Source organism: Haliaeetus leucocephalus, unplaced genomic scaffold, assembly GCF_000737465.1.
Source record: "Haliaeetus leucocephalus isolate CR32 unplaced genomic scaffold, Haliaeetus_leucocephalus-4.0 Scaffold251, whole genome shotgun sequence".
Taxonomy (NCBI): domain Eukaryota; kingdom Metazoa; phylum Chordata; class Aves; order Accipitriformes; family Accipitridae; genus Haliaeetus; species Haliaeetus leucocephalus.
This window is the reverse complement of record NW_010972687.1, coordinates 11,434,319-11,455,422: the sequence shown is the minus strand read 5'-3', so window position 1 is coordinate 11,455,422 and position 21,104 is coordinate 11,434,319. Positions and strand designations below refer to the sequence as shown.

The 21,104-nt window shown below is 39.1% G+C and overlaps 1 protein-coding gene across 1 annotated transcript in view; it reads left to right on the top strand.

Moving 5' to 3' along the window:
- AUH (AU RNA binding protein/enoyl-CoA hydratase) overlaps positions 1-21,104 on the top strand; it is a 116,925-nt gene that overhangs the window by 40,897 nt on the left and 54,924 nt on the right. The window contains exons 5-6 of the mRNA XM_010568748.1: positions 12,133-12,225; positions 13,181-13,237. Coding sequence (XP_010567050.1) covers positions 12,133-12,225; positions 13,181-13,237 — 150 coding nt within the window. The remainder of the gene's footprint in view (positions 1-12,132; positions 12,226-13,180; positions 13,238-21,104) is intronic.

Sequence of the window (21,104 nt, the reverse complement as noted above, 5' to 3'; positions counted from 1 at the left end):
CTTTTAATTTACCTAAAAGATTGCTCTTGTTCATCTTTCAGGAGAACAGTCTCTTGTCCAAGAAGTTCCTTTTTTGACTATTGAAGATGGTGCATCCTTGGAAATTCTTATGCTGTGCCACGTTATATGCTTGTTTTTGGATGCAAGCTGTCAAAACTTGATCTCAGGGGTTCCAAGAATGGGATCAGGATTATATAAGTTTCACTTGATTTCTGGTCTGCTAACTGCCACCCCACCTTTCCATTGTAAAGTCTCAAAAATAGGCAAGAATGATCATTGACGAGGTCGTTGCAGTGCTCTATTTTACTATTTGAGTTCCTGGGACTTCTGTGGAGCTTTGGTTAACATTAAAAATCCTGGTTTAGTAACGAACACTCCAGACCTGATTGCTGCTCTGAGAAGTGACTGCTCTTTTAACATTGACCAAATCCACCTGTGTTTGCTGGAGGTAAATCTGGGCAGCAAAGATGGAGTGCTCTAATTTGGAAATCCAGTGAGAAGAACTGTGGGTTTCTGTTTTAGGGAAGAGCAGATATAGGCTATAACTTGAAAAAGCATTCACTGGGAAGCTGAATGAAATACCGCAGGTAGCTATCAAATTTGAAAAAGGATGTTATTTACAGCTAGCAGTGCCATGCTTAGCAGCCATCCTTAGGTATCATGGTCTCCCTGCATTGCTGACACTGTGAAAGGGAGATTTTGGCACAGTATTTGTCTTGCTGTGTTATGTTCTTGCCTGTTCAGTTAAGTGTAGAGCATAGCTAATACAGTTCAAGACTGCTAGCATTCTGAACGCATTGCTGAGCTCTTGATTGTTTTCCAGTAGTAGATTTACTGCTTCTCTTAACATTGAATTAATTTCGGATACCCTTTGACTAAGTATTGACTGTTTCCTAAATAGACAGTACTGTCCTTGCAGAGCTAAAATTATGGGCTTTGTCAAATTGCATTGGTTTGTTTTTAATTAAAAAACACAATGCTAAACTCTTTACCATTATAGAGGCAATGAATGCAACATTAAACTTCTCTACCAAGATGTTTATTAGCTATTTATATGACAGCATTGCTTCCACAATTGGTAATACACTTTTCCCCCTATAATATTAAGAACTTTCTAAAAACTGTTATAAAAAAAAGATGCAGAAATGAGGACCTGAATGTTAGGATGAGCTGATTGTCCTTCCTTATAGATCTGAAGATTAGGGAAGGAGGTGGCTTTGCATTGCCAATACATTGCTTTCATCCCTGGCATTGCTGTACAGCCTTGACAGAAATTAACATACCCTGAGATGCAGTTTAGTTTTCCTTCTTGTAGTAATTCCAAATGCTGTTCTATGAGGAAAAGAGGCTGTGCTCTGGACATGGTTCCAATTTTCTTCCCACAAAAAGGAACTGTACCAAAAGAAGGGTGCTACTTGCTCAAGAGGTTTATTGAGATCAGCATAGTCAGTTTGCACATTGACTGTTAAAACAGGCCTCCAGTATGACTTGCTGTCCAAGGCTTCTGTTCCCTCTCTAGGGAGCCACATTGTGTATGTTTGATGCGTTGGGAAACTCTACCCTTTCCTTGCCCTCTTCAGGTTTGAAATTGCATGTTTCCATCCCTGAATGAGAAGGAATAGTTTGTTAGCTCTTTTGCTTTGCCTGTCTCAGTCTCTGGCTCTGTTCCTAGAACCAATTGGTATTCAAAGTGCAGCGACTCCTGGCATGGTACTGAAAGTATTATGTTGCTCTTCTATCGAAGAAATCCTAAGCTTGTTGCTTGGGCCCAGCATTAGGCTTTGACTTCAGAATAGCACGTTCAAGTCGTGTACTGAACATGGCTTTTGCCTAGTTACATGCTGCTTTGATGATATTACCAACGAATTTATAAAAAATTTTTTTTATGCTTACTGTGAAACATTAGGGAGTGTTTCCTCCATAGTGTTCAGTGAATGAGCTGACTGAAACTATTACTTAATACATTAAGCTAATTTAGAAATAAAGATATTTTAGCACTAGACTGAGGAGTGTATGTTTATGGAATACTGTTGAAAATAGATACAGGGAAAAAATTCTAGAAATGTTCACCTAAAATGATCACAGTCTGTGGGATTTTCTTTGTATTGTGTCAAACAAGAATGCTACTGGTACTAGAGTATGTGTTATCTTCATACTGTAAATCAGACAAGTAGACAACTAAAAAAATGAAAAACTTCTCCTATTGGATTCTCTTAACTATTAGAGATTATAGTTGTGCTGTTGTTTGAATTTTATTTTTTGTGCTCTCTATGAAAGAAAAAAACTTACATAGGAGTAGATTGTAAAAATGTAACTGAAATCATTTATCCTTGGCATTGTTCTTTTGTAAATGCAGTGCTTGAATATGTGCTATGCTATTTGAGTAATAAGCTCTTAAATGTACTTAGTAAGGATAAGAAATACAAGAAATAGTTTTCATTTTTCTTCAATCCAAAGCTTTTCTTCATTGTTTTACTGAGGGCAGAAGTAGTCTTCTACAAGAAGAAACATTAGTAAATACAAAGAAACTGAGGAATCTGTTTATCAAACTGAAGTGTATCACTGAAGATGAATGAAATATCCAAACTACTTTATATAGTACAAAAAGAGTATTGTGGAGAGTTGGCTGCAGAAGACTGTAGTTAAAGGGTTTGATTAAAGCACCTCTTTCATTCCCATTAGTTTCCCAGCTTTTGCTTCTGTTATCAAGAATATAAGCCACACTGTCCCTATTACCTGTCAATAATGAAGTACCAAATAGAAAATTTTAAAATTAAGTACATAATATTCCTATATTAAGTATTTTTTTGTCAATTCGAAAATATTTTTTCTAGGTCATTTATAAGAGTGAGTGATCACTGGAGGAAACCAGGAAATTAATGGGATTGAGGAAGATGCCTTAAGAAAACCCTTTAGCTACTGTTGTAATAAAGGGAAGATAAACTTGACTAATATCTTTTGCTTAATAATCAGCTGTAAGCAATGTGCAGTAACCATTTTCATTAAAAAGCAAAATTTCTTTCCAAGTACTGAAAAATAATTTTTTTATGCAGCTCTTTCTTGCTACCAATTGTCTGCCTGAACTTTGAAGGTATTAAAGCAAAGATAATGTTCAAATAAATCTATCAACAGTAGCAGTCTATTAAGCTTCTTATCTGAAGTACAGGAATTAGAGGGTAGCTAAAGGTCTTTCACTGTTATAACTAGCAAATGTATGAAGAGAATTGTGTGTATCCAAATGCACATGTTGACTGTTCAGACTTAAAAGTGTGGTCATGTTTTTGCAGATGGAGATATTGTTAAAACATATGTAAATATATTAAGTTACTTTGAGTAACCACTTTTTCATTCTCTTTGTAATTTTGACAGGTAAAGCTTTGTAGCATTTAATTATTTGCCTTGCACAAAAATGGCTTGACCAATCTTCTTTGCCTTCAAGTTCATGTAGGAAGATCTGACAGTGTCTCTTAGCCACTTTTGTATGTTGCTACTTACATTGGTTAGTTTTCATAGTGTTATAGAATGGATGAAAGTGCTTGTTGAAGTACTGGTTTTCTGTTAGCTTTTTTCCCCATAGAAGGGCCTTTTTTGATGGTGGTGCTTGCAATTGAAAATGCAAGCAAACTGTTGTAGTCATTGACTTGATAACAGATTTTACAAGGCAAGGTAAATGCCTGAAACACAATTAATTAACATTGCTCTCTTAAGTGTAAAGGTTGTATGCCATCTTAATGTTATCAGGAAAAGATCCCAAAAGATGAAATCAAGATATAGTATTGCATTGCAATTATTTTTCTGATTTCCTATGACATAAGTTATGTGAAAGTGTAATTTTATGATTAAATGTGATTTAATCATAAAATTAATCATTAAATGTGATTCAATCATAATTTATGATTAAAGTATATTCCTAATATAAAGAATATTTCAGTTATCATAATTGCCAATGGACTACCTGTACTTGCCACTCAAGGTGCATAGTTTATGCACTTTTACTTTTTTGAAGGGAAAAATCTTAATTTTACACTCAAGAGCAACATCACCAAGACAGATCAAAAGTCTAGATAGTGAACAGGTGGAAGAGAAGTCTATTCTGAGTTACAAGGTATGAATACTTAGGTACAAACTTAATTATTTCAAAACAAAATTAAAAATCCCTTCCCAGTTATTATAGCAAGCTAGCATGTAGTTTTCAATAATTACTAATGCTGACTCAAAATTCCTATTTACATCTGTGGCCTTTTTGAAAACTCTTTTGTAACTTGTAACTGGAAAGCTTGCAGATTTTGGGTTAGTAAAGAAACTTTGTAAAGTAACAGATCTTGAACCTTTCTTTCAACATGGCTGGTGTAGGAATCAGCCCACAGACTTGCAGTATTATGTAGTTTTAAGCTATTGTTAGTTGAAATATTCACTGAAGATAAACAGAATGTAAATAAGTACATTGTTTTGTAATAAAAACCCCCAAATTTATAATTCTCAATTTGACATTTTCACTCTATGATGTGACTTCTGTTTCTTTGTTCTTGCTTTACTAATGGCTGACCCATCAATTATGGATTCTACAAATACGTCTTTAGTTGTGTTTAGACATTTTGGGGGCACGTGACCACTCTTTTTATTAGTTTGAAGACTCCATTATTGTTACTACTTTTAAATAAATGTACTAAGAAACAGAGAGGGAGCTTTCTTACCTGTAAATTAAAATTTGTCCTTGGAAAGGTGCTGCAAACTATTTCTGGACACATGAAGGACAAGAACGTCATCAGGTGTAGTCAGCATGGATTCACAAAAGCGAAATCATGCTTGACCAGCCTTATAGCCTATGATGAAATGACTAGTTCGGTAGATGAGGGAAGAGTAGTGGATATTGTCTACCTAATCTGTACAATTCTCATAGAGTAACTGATGAGTGTGGACTGGACGAGCAAACAGTGAGGTGGATTGAAAATTGGCTGAATGGATGGGTCCAGAGGCTGGTCATCAGCAGCATGAAGTCTACTTGGAGGCCCCTAGCTAGTGGGTATGTACCCCAGGGGCCAATACTGGGTTCGGTCCTGTTCAACATTATTGATGATCTGGATGATGGGACAGAGTTTAGTTTGCTGATGATATAAACACAGAAGGAGTGGCTGATGCATCAGAGGGTTGTGCCGTCATTCAGAGGGACCTCAGCAAGATGGAGAAACAGGCTTACAGGAACCTCATTAGGTTCAACAAAGGAAAGTGCAAAGTTCTGCACCTGGGGAGAAACAACCCTATGTGCCAGAACATGCTGGGGGCTAATGATCTGAAAGCATCTTTGCAGAAAAGGCCCTGCAGGTCCTGGTAGACACCAAGATGAACATGAGACAGCACTGTGCCCTTGCGGCAAAGGCGGCTAATGGTATCCTGGTCTGCATTAGGAGCAGTGTTGTCAGTAGGTAGAGGGAGGTGATCCTTCTCCTCTCCTCAGCACTGGTGAGGCCACTGCTGAAGTACTGTGCCCAGTTCTGGGCTCCCCAGTACAAGAAAGAGATGGAGCTACTGGAAAGAGTCCAGTGAAGGGCCATCAAGACGATGAATGGACTGGAGCATCTCTCCTATAAGGAAAGGTTGTGCAAGCCCGGACTGTTCAGCCTGGAAAAGAGAAGGCTCAGGAGGTGATCTCATCAATATATATAGATACCTAAAGGGGAGAGTGTTAAGATGAAGCTAGGCTATCACCAGTGGTGTCCAGTGACAGGACCAGAGGCAATGGGAACAAACTGGAACATGGGAGGTTCTTCCTGAACATCAGGAAACATTTACTTAATGTGAGGGTGACTGATCACTGGCACAGATTACCCAAGGAGGTCTCCTTCCTGGAGATCTTCAGAAGCCACCTGGTCTTGAGCCTGAGCAGCCTGCTGCAGGTGATGCTGCGTGAACAGAGGGGTTGGACAAGGTGACCTCCAGAGTTCTCTTCCAACCTCAGCCATTCTGTGATTTAAAGGGTTCTCACGTGCTGCAGGCATATGTAGGCAGATATTTGCCATGCTTTCTTAATCTGCTTGAGTTAGATAATGAATTGTGGAACTTTTTGTATATCCCTCAATTTATAACATACTTTCTTCCAGTAATCCATGTAATAAAGTATGCGGGATATTTTTAGACAATTCAACCTCCTTGCTTTATGTTTTATGAAATCCATTATTCAAAAGGAAAAATGAGCTGTTTAGAAATGCCCCCTGAATTTGCTTGTCCTCATACACCGTGCACTAATCAACTGTATTTGTCAAATAATCAGAAATGCACGTGTGGAATAAATAGCTTGGACAATCTATTTCTCCATTCTGTGGGAACTCAGTTGTGCTGTCATGTAAATTTGAATTCTCTTGCTACTTCTACCTTAGTTGGAGACTTACAGTTTTTGAGGGGAGTACTCTCACTGCTTTCTATTCTGTCAGTACTGGGAAACAAGAATTCTTCCTAGACCATTGGCTGTCTGTTGATAATTAAAGACAAGTCAGGCTTGTGAATCTGGTTCAGCAGGTGCTAAAGGTAGTGACTAGATTCTGATTTACATCTGAATAACTGTTCCTTCTGAAGATTGATTGCCAGAGGTCACTGAAATAAGAAGAAAGATGAACAATAAAGACTTTTTTCAACATTGTCCAGGTATAGGAGGACAACAGAAGAATAGCGAGGGGAGTTAAGGTGACTGTCTTTCATTTTAGAGTTTCATATCGAATGCTTGAAAAGGCACGCTTTAAAGTGGGGCTTTGATTGAATGTTCTTAAGTACCAAATTCTGACCGCTGTGGTTAGTTGAATTGAAAGTACTTGTCCTAATCTATAAAAGAGTACTTAGAAGATAAAAGTTAATTATATCTAAGGGATGGTATATAACTTGTTCATCTTTAGGGATTGAATGGGCTTCCATGGAGTTTTCTCTTCTGATTCATGGGAATCATGAACTGCAACTGTTGCTGCAGTCACAGTGCAGACGTTTAAGAGAAACTGAATTCTAAGTCTGCTGGACTTCCAGTTCTTTAATGATGGCTCGTATATCCTAGCTATAGGAAGGAATACTAGAGGTGTTCTTCAGCTTGATTGTTTGAAACTGCTCTCAAGCTACAAATGTATAGTACTCATAGAAAGCTCATTGGCATGTGAACAGCCTAGATCTCAAAATTTTGTGCCTAGCTCGAGAATGTTTCTTCTTTTTGTATGAATATGTGGTACAGTTGCTAACAGAAAATACTACAGGTATAAATTTATTTAGCAAGCAAAGTACTCTTAAGAGATCGGTCTCCCTGGGTTTGATACATTCTAAATCAGTAACTCTTTTTTATGTGTGTCATGTATTTTAAGTTAATCAATCTGGACAAGTTGATGTAGGTTGACCAGGAACAGAAATCACAAAGTCTGGAATTCTGGATGACCATATTCTTCTCTGCCTGTTTCAGGAACTCTCATTAAGGGACTGCTAATAGTGATAGGTCTTCCTTTGAGCCCTTGGACACTGTCTAAAGAATGTGCTTATTGCCTGTTATGTAAAGTCTACTGTATGTAATGTTTCATAAAGGCAAGACTACTTTCATATATAAATTGTTGCCATTTTGTTTTTACTGTATTTGCTTATTTGTTCCTCATACTTCTTCCTTCCTTCTTCCTCAATATTTGCAGAAAGTAGGTTTTTCCTAGTTGATCAGACCATTTCGTTGTCTGTCAATAGTGAGAAAGTAAGGCTATGCAAGAACAGGAAAAGGCTGCTTGGTAGTTGCTAAGAAAATACTAAGTGTAATTCAGTTTCCTCTCAGATACTATCTTACATATCTGTAATTTTATAAGAACTTCTAAAACAAATTAGTCAGAGGACTAAACAGTCATGTATGATTCAGGTCAATAGAATCGAGGCATCTTCTGCTTTCTATTTGGAGAATGTCAGTGTCCACAATATATGAATCAGCTGTGTGGGCTTTGTGACACACATCTGAGAAACTATTTCTTGGTCGAATCCTCCAGACCTGGTGCCTGTATTCATATGCTGGTCTTTCATTCATCATATAATCAACTCTAAGCAGAAAGGAAATCCCTTGTTAGTCACCAGACGTGGACATCAGACACCATGTGGAAAGTCATGTAAAGATGAAATAAGAATTACCTGCTTCAAAAGAGTTGTGATTCTTTGAGATTTGCTTCCCACACATTACATGTGGTTTTATGTGCTTAAATGCAAAGTCTTCCTCCTGTAACATTCTGTACTGGTGACAAAATTTTAGGAGAGTTTAGCTTGCTTTACTCTTTATGTCTTTCAGTAATGGAGAGTCACAGGAAATAAGGAGGCATCCCAAGACTACAAGATGCTGCTCGTCAGCCTAATCTAATACTACATGTAACATACATATTTACCAGGAATGCATTCCTGAAGTTGAGCTGAAGATCCACAGTTACTACAGAGTAGAAATAGGCTCATTTCTTTATATTGCTGGATATTGTATTTTCTAAATTTTGTCTGAGCTTTTTATGGGTTTATTGGACTTAATTAGCTGTATTATGTTATTATGTTTAGTTTCTGATATTGAAGTTTTTTGCATGCCGTTAATTTCTTATTTCTTCAGTTTGCCTGTTGGTCACTCCACCTGTATCATATCTTGAATAGCCAATAAACATCCTTTTATACAGGTTGTACTGCCTTCTGTCCTAACAGATTATTCCTTAAGTAAGTTAATACGTAAAAATTATTTTGATCTGCTTGTTCATGTTTGCCTTCTCTTCAGCTAGTCCAAACTCTGTTTCTACTCCTGTGATCTCAAATACAGAAATGTGTTTTTGTCTTATATCTGGATCTATTGCTGATGCAGGACTAACATATACTGAAATGGGCCCTTCTTTTTCTTTACTACACTTAGAACCTTCCTTTTCTGTAATATCATTAAGCATGGATGTTGTATTAGGGCACGAGTATTGGCTTTTGCTTGGGATGCTTCTTTTACATGCAGAATGGAAGTTTATCTGCAGAATATGCAGCATGTTTTACAATACAACAGATGTGTGAAGTAATCCCTTATGAATTCATTGTATGAACTGGCTTATTATTTAGTGTCCTTCATATTCCACACTTAGATGCACTACAGTAGATCAGTGCAATTCTCTGACTACAGTTTAATACTGCTTATTACTTTGCCTTTTTTTAAACTACTTCTAACAACATTAATCTGTGTATATACATGGTCTACTCTTGTCTGTGTGTTGTACACTCTAATCTGGTTTAATTATTTTGTTTCTTTTATACATTTATAATTCCTTTTGTGGACTTTACTATGCAGCTCATGATTGCACATCGATAAACCCATATAAGATCTAGAATCTAGCACTAATGATTAGTAGTACAACAATTGCCTGAAACTTCTGTTACTTAAAGCATGACAAAAATGTGGAATGTTAGAGAGTAAAACCACTGGGCTTTTTGGCAAAGCTTTAAATAGTTTTTTTTCCTGTCACTCATAGAAAATAAGCCTTGCCATGTAGAATCATTGTGGCGGTTGACCTGTCTATTTATGTAATCTATTGTTCTTAAAATTTGAGGGCGTACAACTCAGTTAAGTCTACAGGGCATGATTGTGAAACATCATCTCTGGTTTTGTTCTGAGCTGAACAGTTTTGGCAGTTGTGTCTTAAAATGATGCAGATAAACATGAACAAGTGCCTCTTGTGCTACAAAATGTGAATATTCCAAGAAGCTTTGCCCTTGGTACTAAGTTCTAGTAATTTGGAAACTCAGTTTACAATCCAGAGCAATTGCTAATTGATTTCTCTATTGCTTTTTCTGATGCTTCACAAGAACATGTTAAAAAGATTAATTTCTTCAATTCTTTTGATAGCTATGCACAGGGCTATTGTAAAGAATTTGTATTTTGCCTTTCATTCATTGTCAACTTCCATGTCTCGTCATCCTTTAAAATTAATATACTTGGGAAGTGACGATTTGAACTTACGGTATCAAACTGCTTTTTCTCCCTTTTAATTATGAATTTTAGCATTTCTTGATAGGAATGCTGGCTGTAATTCTTGAAACCAAGCTGTTTTATAATATTCTTTCTATAAGTTTCATTTCCGTGTGTAATAGTCTACTTGAATTGTACCATAGCTAAATCTGGAAGTTACTTATCGTAGGGAAACTAATCTGCCTTGGACTACTGCAAAAGCTATGTAAATAGTACTCCAGACATTGTTTGCTAGTCTCTGAGAAATGGAACATACATGCAGACAGTAACTTCTGGAAACTACAGTTAATAATGACCATGCCTTTATGTTCAGGCAAATTATTTTTCATTTACCTATGGCAAAGGCAGATTACTTTAAGAGAAATGCTAGCTGTATTAGCTTTGAACTTGGATTGCAAGACTGTTTGGCACATTAGTTATGGTCACAGGGTTATGATTTTCAGTCAGCACTCTGGCCCTGCTGGAAGTGAGAGTTGTCTTCTCTTCTTGCCTTCTCATATAATGAACTAAAAGTAAATAGAGAAACAGCAGATTTTACTTCTGTTCCTCTGTCTCCTATGCCTTCTGTTGTAGATGAAAAATGTAATGGATACCTTGGGCTCTTTTAAGTGACTGCAAGTGCTTGATGTTGCTGACAGTAATCAGTAGTCTCTTTTGACATTGTAATTGATTAAGATAATCACTTTTAATCACAATCTAAACCAGCAACCAAGGAGCTTTGGTTTAAAGCATGTGTTATAATCTTGAAAAACATTGGTAAATTTTTGTTCTTTCTTAAAGACAATTGGATTTTCATTAGTTGTCGATTTGCATCTAAAAATAGCCTTCCATTTAATTTGATACTTTGTTTTGTTACCCAGTGAGAGACTACCTGTTTGTACACAGATTTATTCATGCTGATACACATTAACATTTAATTGATTTTTTAAAAAAATGAAGTTATCTAAAGTCTATCTGTCAGAAAGGAAAAAGGTAAGCTAGGTAGCACAACCTCTAAATTCAGAACTAACAAGTTCACTAAAGAAAGGAAGTATTATTTGTAATTAATACATTAAATTAATCATTTTTGGTCACATTACCCTTCTAGATTTTAAAAGGAGAGAACATTCTTGAGCACCTAATTTTCATTTACATTTTGGCAGCAGGTTTTTTTTCTTTTTCAATTTCCAACTAAGACTGAATGAACTGGTCATTGAATTCAAGTAGTTGAAACATTAAAACAAAGAAAATATATTTTTTTTTAAGATCTGCAGAAAAAAGTATTGCTGTCAAGAGTTGGTTTAACATTTCAACAAGCTGTACACCCAAGTGTTCAGCTAATTAATTGCTTTAGACTATCTTTGAAATGTTAGTATCACAAATGTACTACTGAAATACTGTTTGAGTATAGTTTAAAATTATTGATAGCTTGTGGGAAATGTTACGTTAAAGATAAAGCTGTAATACACAAGTTTATTTCTCAAGTAAAAACCACATTTTTCATTGAACTTCTTTGAGTTCATGGTGAAGAGGGAGAAAGAGAACTTAAACTTATTGTAGGTGAAGAGCAGTACTTGAAGCTGAATGTTTAAATTACTTCCCCGTGTCAGAACACTGATGATAAATCACAGGCCTCTGGAGCCCTGCTACCTGTTCTGTACTGGCAGCATGTGCATCTGTTCATCAGGCTGACAACTTTCCCACATTCCATTGAGCTGTTAGCTGCTGCTTTACAGGAGGAAAGGGGCAGTAGTGGTGGCCACACCACCCATGTCTGGGACTATTAAGACACAGAGAGCTTCCAGCTATGATCAGAGATGATTATGATAAGACATCTGTATTTCAGCTGGGACTGTTTGTGTGTGTGCCTTTTTTAAGTATTCCTGTTCTATTGTTTGCCTAGTTCTGCTATGTATATTTTTGGAGTTTACTGGTTAGATTTCTGGCAAAAGTGAGCAGAAGCTGGAGAAAAAGGCTTGTGAACCTATTCAGCCACAGAGCAGTTAGAGGGAGGGTCAAATTTTTTTTCCAAAGTCTTGCTGAGCAATCGGTTTTTAGTCCTGCTTTGTTTTATGAAACTCTTTTCCTATAGTGTGACTGTACTTTGAACAAAATGTAAGGAAATGGTGTTTCAGAGTTGTTCTTTATGAGACTGGTATTAATTGGAACTTTTTTTTTTTCAGCTAATCTGCCTGTACCTACTATTGCTGCAATAGATGGAACAGCATTAGGTGGTGGCCTAGAACTTGCGTTAGCCTGTGATATAAGAGTGGCAGGTAGGTCTGAATCCTGTTTATATAACATAGGATTATTAGTGTTGCAGATGGCTTGACTAATCCTTGTTTTGGCAACAATCTTATAAAACTTATTTTGTATTTGACATTATTTATAACCAATTATTTTAAGGGGATTTAGTAGAAACCTGGCTAAGTACTTGCTAATGTTTAATTTCAAACAACTTAACTGCTGATAGCTGGCTTGTTTTTGTTACACGTTTTATTTTATTGTTATGACCTTAATTTTATCAGTATTGCCAGAAGGGTTATATAGTTGTTTTGATATTTTATTTAGTGATTAAAGTATTCTACTCTTCTGTATTTGAAGCATTGTAGATGGAGATTTGATTTTGTCTAAACAGGTTACAGGGAAAAGCAAAAGTTGTTAGTGAGAGTATTATTACACAAGCAATTAAGCTGTTATAAAAGAAAAGTGACAACAGCACTTGAAAAGAAGAACCCTGACCTATCCAGCTGTCAGAACTGTAAAGCCATTTGTTGGAAAGTAAATGGAAACTTGGTTCTGAACAGTTGTGGGTAGCTAACTTAGGGCATGTAAAGCTGTTTGACCCTTAGAGAATATTCTGTCAGCTAAAGAATTCATAATAATTAGATACAGAATTCTACCCCATTTTAAGATATTAAATAGTAAGTCTTTTTCTTTTAGTATTTTTCATTTTGCAAATAAGTCTCTGTTACTCACTGTAATTGCTTACTTGCTATGTGAAAACTAATAAGGTGCAGAGCTTGCCTTGATGGGAGTAGTTGGGTCTTTTACTGAAGGTAGATCAGTTTAATCTATTTAAAGATTTTCATAAACAAAAGGTTTTTAAGTGATTTATTGTTCTTTATGGAGGAAATGTAATAAACTAACACTTTGTAGGTCATTATTGCATACTTTGCAAAGTTTTTCTTACAGATTATAGCAAGAACTCATTTACATTCTGTTTTTTAGCCTCTTCTGCTAAAATGGGCCTAGTTGAAACGAAGTTGGCTATCATTCCAGGTGCAGGTATGAAAGTTTTGCTTTTGTTACCATGGATAACTAAATAACACATGCTTTTGATGTTTGATTTTGGAGTGTTTATGAATTTCTTATTTTTATATTTCTTTTAAGGATTATGGCATGTTTTAAAGCTTATTGCTCGTATTACTTACCAAAAATTAATAACCAAGATTTTTTAGGGAGTGGCACTTGTATATTATGTTTTTAATCAAAGTCTTCATTAACTAAGTCAGTATTGAGTGATTCTGTAAATGACATACAATGTCTTGATCTGAAGGCTGAATAATTTCGTTAAGGAGCAGACTAGGAAAAAAGACAGAGTTAACTATCAGTGTACAAACCTGGTAATTTAAATAACGATCCACTGTTACATAATGTCTGGTACTTTAGGATTCAAATTCTGTTTTCATGCTGCTTGTAAATTGTTTGTAAAGAGTTCAAAAGATAAAAGTATAGCTGTGAATAGATCTTCTGTCTTGCCAAGATTTTTTTAGATTTTGAGGGTCAAAAACCTCTTTTCTTTTTGGAAGGGCAGTTGACTGGCTTTTCCTAGATTCAAGGTGAGTGAAAGTTATATAATGAATAATGTTTGAGGAGGTCTTTGTGTTATGAAACCTTTTGTTTTTATCTTATGGATAAATCATTGTCACTTGAATTAAGATAGCTGCCTTTCCCCAGAAAGGGCAATAACTTGAAAACCAGTGCATCCCTGTGACCCCCACCTAGCTTTGGCCTTCATTTCTGGAAGTTCTGGGGAACTTTACACCCTTTCTTCGCCCATATTTTCTTTGTAATGGGTGGAACCTATTTTGAAGGCACTGTATCCAATTTTAATGGATACCATTGCAGCTCATGTAGAGACAACAGTAAAAACTACCATAATGTGAGCACTGGTATGAACTTTGTATAAGAAACTATCCCATCCTATCACTAATCTAGACAATTACTGTACAATTTCAAATGCTCTATTATTATGGTTACTGTTGAGTAGTGATTTCAGTCAATACTTTCTTCCTATTTCTTTTTGTCTGTGGTCAGAGCTACATTTTACATAAGGAAAACTGAGTTATGATAACCGGTCTTTTTTTTAGCAGTGGATAAAGATAATATGTAGATGATTTTAAGGATATATTTCCTTCTGGTGGTGTTGTCATGAAATAATGTGCCTTGACAATAAGTCCTAGTGAAGAAAAAGACAGAAAATGGCAGTGTTTATATTTGTTGATAATTTTTTCCCCTTTGTCCTCCTACTCCACCCTCGCCTAAGGAATTCTGCAGGACAGTGTTGGAGACATAGTCTCCAGTTCAAGAAATTCAGGTCATGTTCTCCATATGTTCTCAACTTACTTAGGTTTTCTCATGTTTCCTTGTCTTTAGTTAATTATAGATGTTTCAAACTTCTAACGCTTTCACCTTAAAATGCTAGGTGACTGACTCATGATGAGTTTCGTTCAGAATATCTTATTGCTATTCAAAGACTGAGGTTTGAAAAATCTTTTTTTTTTCCCTCATCCTAAAATAATGATTTGGGCATATGTCTTCAGCTCCATGAAAATATGACAGATTTCACTGTGTTACCAATGCCTTTTAAACTTAAAATATTTTAGGGTAAGTTCAGTGATTAATTTTTTCCCTATTCCTATCAGCCTTTTTGAGGACTACTTTTGCTGTGTGTATTCGAGCTTATCATAACTTTCTCCTGATCAGCCTGTACTTGCACCAATCCTGTTGAGCAATGACAATGTTTCAGCCCTTTCTGGCTCCTGTCTTCCTGTCGTGGTTTAACCCCAGCTGGCAACTAAGCATCACACAGCCGCTCGCTCATTCCCCTCACAGTGGGATGGGGAAGAGAATCAGAAGAGTAAAAGTGAGAAAACTCATGGGCTGAGATAGAGATACTTTAATAGGCAAAGCAAAAGCTGCATGAACAAGCAAAGCAAAACAAGGACTTCAGTCACTACTTCCCATCAGCAGGCAGGTGTTCAGCCATCTCCAGGAAAGCAGGGCTCCACCATGTGGAGCAGTTACTTGGGAAGACAAATGCCATACCTCCCGAACATCCCCCCCTTCCTTCTTCTTCCCCCAGCTTTATATGCTGAGCATGACATCATCCGGTCTGGAATATCCCTCTGGTCAGTTGGGTCAGCTGTCCCAGCTGTGTCTCCTCCCAACTTCTTGTGCACCCCCAGCCCACTCACTGGTGGGGTGGTGTGAGAAGCAGAAAAGGCCTTGATGCTGCGTAAGCACTGCTCAGCAGTAACTTAAAACATCCCTGTGTTATCAACGCTGTTTCCAGCACAAATCCAAAGCATAGACCCATACCAGCTACTGTGAAGAAAATTAACTCTACCCCAGCCAAAACCAGCACACATCCAAATAGTAATTTATCATGCTTTCTGTCATCAGAAAGTGAAGAATGAATGAAGGAATTTTCCATATGTCATTTAGGTAGAGAAGCCAGATAAGCGCACTTGAACCATAGGCTTCATGGGTTAATGGAATATTTCCTTACAGTGCTTACTTTAGGATGCTCTGAGCCAAAGCAGGACTGGGCAGTGGAGCTGAAAAGAGAGCATTAGCCATTAAGAGGCCTCCGTAGGTTTCTGCTGCCATTGAGTACATCTGAAACACGCTGACAAAATGTGTTGCTTCTTTGAAGTAGGTCCCTACAGCATGTCAAGCTACTGCTGTTTTTATTCTGCTCCATCAGCTGCCACAAGTTATGTGATGGATGTAAAGATTTTAACTTGGGTGATAATTAACTGGGTAATAGTTAATAGATAATTTTTTGGGTGTTTTGAGGCTGCATGAACTTCTTTATTTTCTGTTTGCTTTTTTTTAAAACACCAGGAAGTTACACTCAAAAAGCTATGTTAGAAGAATGTTACTAGAATTTAGTAGTATTAAATATAGATTCAGGGCAGATCAGCTGTGACATTTTGGACCTGGTTGTATGTTATGTTTTATTCCATCCTATTTTGAAACATGGTCATCCAAAGACCCAGTCAGCTGCTGTCTAGTGACCAACCAGTTTTAACATAAATTTCCCAGGTGTGAGAAATTTTGCTTTTCAATGTGCACAGAAGTACTGCAGCCTTCTAAAGGCTAAGGTTGAACAGCAGTTAGTTGAATCCCAGTTAATATACCAGAATGAATTGTATCTTCTAAGTCTGTTGAGGGTCTCAACCAAATAGGCATTTGTAGAGCATGCCTTATGTATGATAGCAGGCTGAGTCTCCTCAGAACATTCATCCATGGCAGACAGCAGAGCAAGACCAAGTGGGGTGACAGCAGTGTCTCCTTTTATACATAAGTTTTGTGTACTGACCAGCTGTTCAGGTTGTGAGGGAGAAGGATTGATTCTTCTGCCTTTGGAAATTGAAATCCAGTTCTCTCCACTATGAAAAAAGACTTAGCTGCCAGACTATGAGCTAGGGAAAGTAGAAAATCTTTCCATTTTTCCTCTTCAGTACATCCCACTGTCTAGTAGGGAAGTCAAGATTCAGAGAACTAGAGAAAGTGTGTAAAAGAGAGAAAATGGCTTGGTAACTCAGTGCTGGTGGTTACCTCAGAATGAATATTGATGATTTTTGTTTTCTAAAGAAAGTCTGCTAATTGCTATTCATTGCACAAGTGGTCTTACACCACTACAACAGGCATATATCATAGAATCGTTTAGGTTGGAAAAGACACTTAAGATCAAGTCCAACTGTTAACCTAACACTGCCAAGTCCCTCACTAAACCATGTCCTTAACCGCCACATCTACATGTCTTTTAAATACCTCCAGGAATGGTGACTCAACCACTTCCCTGGGCAGCCTATTCCAATGTCTGACAACTGTTTCAGTAAAGAAATTTTTCCTGATATCCAACCTAAACCTCCCCTGCCGCAACTTGAGGCCATTTCCTCTCGTCCTACCTCCAGCCACCTGACAGAAGAGACCAGCACCCGCCTCGCTACAACCCCCTTTCAGGTAGTTGTAGAGAGCGATAAGGTCTCTCCTCAGCCTCCTCTTCTCCAGGCTAAACAACACCAGTTCCCTCAGCTGCTCCTCATAAGACTTGTGCTCCAGGCCCCTCACCAACTTGGTTGCCCTTCTCTGAACACAACTCCAGCACCTCAATGTCTTTCCTGTAGTGAGGAGCCCAAAACTGAACACAGTACTCAAGGTGCGACCTCACCAGTGCCGAGTACAGGGGAACACTCACCTCCCTGCTCCTGCTGGCCACACTATTTCTGATGCAGGCCAGGATGCCACTGGCCTTCTTGGCCACCTGGGCACACTGCTGGCTCATATTCAGCCGGCTGTCAACCAGCACCCCCAGGTCTTTCTCTGCCGGGCAGCTTTCCAGCCACTCTGCCCCAAGCCCTGTAGTGCTGTGTGGGGTTGTTGTGAGCCAAGTGCAGGACCCGGCACTTGGCCTTGTTGAACCTCATATGACTGGCCTCAGCCCATCGATCCAGCCCATCCAGGTCCCTCTGCGGAGCCTTCTTATCCTCAAGCAGAACACTCCTGCCCAACTTGGTGTCATCTGCAAACTTAGTGAGGGTGCACTCAATCCCCTTGTCCAGATTGTTGATAAAGATACTGAACAGAACTGACCCCCATACTGAGCCGTGGCGAACACCACTTGTGACCGGCCGCCGGCTAGATTTAACTCCATTCACCACAACTTTTTGGGCCTGGCCATCCAGCCAGTTTTTTACCCAGGGAAGGGTACACCCATCCAAGTCATGAGCAACTAGTTTGTCCAGGAGAATGCTGTGGAAAATGGTGTCAAAGGCTTTACTAAAGTCCAGGTAGACAACATGCACAGCCTTTCTCTCACCCACTAAGCGGGTCACCTTGTCATAGAAGATCAGGTTAGTCAAGCAGGACCTGCCTTTCATAAACCCATACTGACTAGGCCTGGTTGCCTGATTGTCCTGCAAGTCCTGCATAATGGCACTCAAGATGATCTGCTCCATAACTTTCCCCAGCACTGAGGTCAGACTGATAGGCCTGTAGTTCATTGGATCCTCCTTCCTACCCTTCTTGTGGATGGGTGTCACATTTGCTACTTTCCAGTCAACTGGGACCTCCCCGATTGGCCTGGACTGCTGATAGATGATGGAAAGTGGCTTAGTGAGCACTTCTGCCAGCTCCCTCAGTACCTTTGGGTGAATCCCTTCCAGCCTTGTAGACTTGTGTGTGTCTAAGTGGTGTAGCAGGTCGCTAACCTTTTCCCCTTGGATTATGGGAACTTCCTTCTCCACATCCCTGTCTTCCAGATCAGGTGACTGGGTACCCTGAGAACAGCTGGTCTTACTATTAAGGATTGAGACAAAGAAGCATTAAGTACCTCAGCCTTTTCCTCACCCTTTGTCACTATGTTTTCCCCTGCATCCAATAAAGGATGGAGATTCTCCTTAGCCCTCCTGTTGCTCATGTATTTATAGAAATATTTTTATTGTCTTTTACAGCGGTAGCCAGATTAAGTTCTAGCTGGGCTTTGGCCCTTCTAATTTTCTCCCTGCATAACCTCACGACATCCCTGTAGTCCTCCTGAGTTGCCTGCCCCTTCTTCCAAAAGTCATAAACTGTCTGTTTTTTCCTGAGTTCCAGCCAAAGCTCTCTGTTCTTTCAGCCAGGCCAGTCTTCTTCCCTACTGGCTCATCTTTTCAGCACACAGGGACAGCCTGCTCCTGCACTGTTAAGATTTCCTTCTTGAAGAATGTCCATCCTTTCTGGACTCCTTCAGGACTGCCTCCTAAGGGACTCTGTCAACCAGTCTTCTAAACAGGCTGAAGTCTGTCCTCCGGAAGTTCAAGGTGGCAGCTCTGCTGACCCCTCCTTACTTCTCCAAGAATCAAACTCTGTCATTCCATGATCGCCATGCCCAAGCTGACCTCCAACTATCACATCACTCACAAGTCCTCCTCTTTGAACAACAGGTCCAGCGGGGTGCCTTCCCTAGCTGGCTCACTCACCAGCTGTGTCAGGAAGTTATCTTCCACACACTCCAGGAACCTCCTAGACTGTTTCCTCTCTACTGTACTGTGTATCAGACTCTTTGCCTGTTCATCCCCTTTCTTCCTCACTTTTCTTCCCTGTGAACTTGGGGTCTGTTGGCCAGTTGTGGTCTAATTTGACTACAGGGCAGTGGTTTCAAAAAAAGATAGTCCCTAGAATTTTATTAAAAGTAAGTGGCCAGATGAAAGGAAAATTTCCTTGTCCTCAGATGAAAAGTTTCAGCACGAACTAACCTATTCTTGGGCATGAAAGAATGGGCACAAGAGGGAGGTGGTGTGGATGTCTTAGCTGTGGAGAATGTTTGTCAGAATACTCCTCTCACTGGACAGCAGTGAGTTCACAAGAGACAAGATTTCATGGGAAATCAGACTTTATTAGCTTTGCGGTTTATGGAGATGCTTGTTATCAGCCAGGGTAGCTTTTCTAAAAGCTGTTCATTGCTGAAAGGAGTTTATTTTTCAGATCTCTTAGTCAAAAAGCTGTTTAAACAACATTTTTTTGTGTAATGCTGTAGTCTGTACAGAGCTCAGCATAATGTCGGAAGAGTCTCTTTTACACACAAATCATGTTTCTTGGTTGTTATTTCCCAAACTGAAGTAAAAAGAAAGCAAACCTCTTTTGTTAATTGAATATAGTTTCTGGTGTCTCTCAACTTGCAAAGTAAGTGTTTCACAGTGGCAAGTTTCTCCTTAGCTGGAAATTGTCTATTAGAGCCTTTGTATCTAAAGTCCTTTGTTTTTCTGCTTTGTAACTTTAAAGCTATCTCCATCCATGATTTACTTCTGTTGTTTATCTCTAGATTTTCACAATGGATGTCATACAGGGCCTGCAATTGATAGATGATGCCTTGCTGGCAGACCTGCTTTTACCTGTTAGGATCTTATGTGTACACCACTCAGTAATAGATCTGTTACGAGAAGATAAAAATGCTTGTAAACAACATACATAAACTTTCTTACTCTGTTAATAGAATGAGATATGATTGGTTGGACAAGGGAAAATATTCTGTGATAATAAGAAGTAGGAAAGACAGCTGTATATATAAAAAGTAATTTTTGTTTTCTTTATGCAATGTTTTTCTATGAAAGTTTCGTGTCTAAAGCTGAGAGAGGGGTGTGGAGAGAGCCTGGAGGAGGGAGACCTCCTGAGAGGGTGCTCGTGGGGACTGGGTTGGAGGGGACTGGGGCAGGGCTGTGCCTTTTGCAATGGCTTGTGAGCCCACGGACCCCCCTGCCCTCGCCGGCTGCCCCTGCGCTCCCACCCAGTGTGCGGGGGCATGGGGGATGCCTGTGCTGGTGCTTGGCTCTGTGGGGTCCCAGCCCCTTGCTGCCCCTGGTGAGCACACTCACCCTGGATGCGGGAGATGGGGGTCAGCCCTCCATTTACAGTGTTCTACTGGGGTGGCATCATCCTTGGACAGAAAAGGGGTCTCCATGGAACAAGTAAGGCAGGTCACCAAGCTGGGGAGGTATAAGGGGCCAGATCCTGCCTGGGTTTCTGGGCCCAACAGCCACATCCCCTCTCCCAGGTGCATCCCAGAACTTGCCAGCTCCAGCTATGTCATGCTATCATCGCCTGTTGGACTCTTGTCCCCAGCATCCAACCCAGCCAGCACCCTTTCTGATGTGTCATGGTCACCCTTTTCTCCCCTCAGTCCCCAGCATGGCTTGGAAATCTGCTCTTACCACCACCAGATCCCACTTCGATGCCACTATGGAAGGGATCAGGGCTGTGGTTGTCCATAGAATGCTGTTGAACATGGGTGATGTCCATCCTATAGCTGTGGCTCTAGCATTTGCAAACTGAGCTCAGTGTTTTCCCAGCACCTGGGGCTGGTTTTGGGGGGGATGGCTGCCTG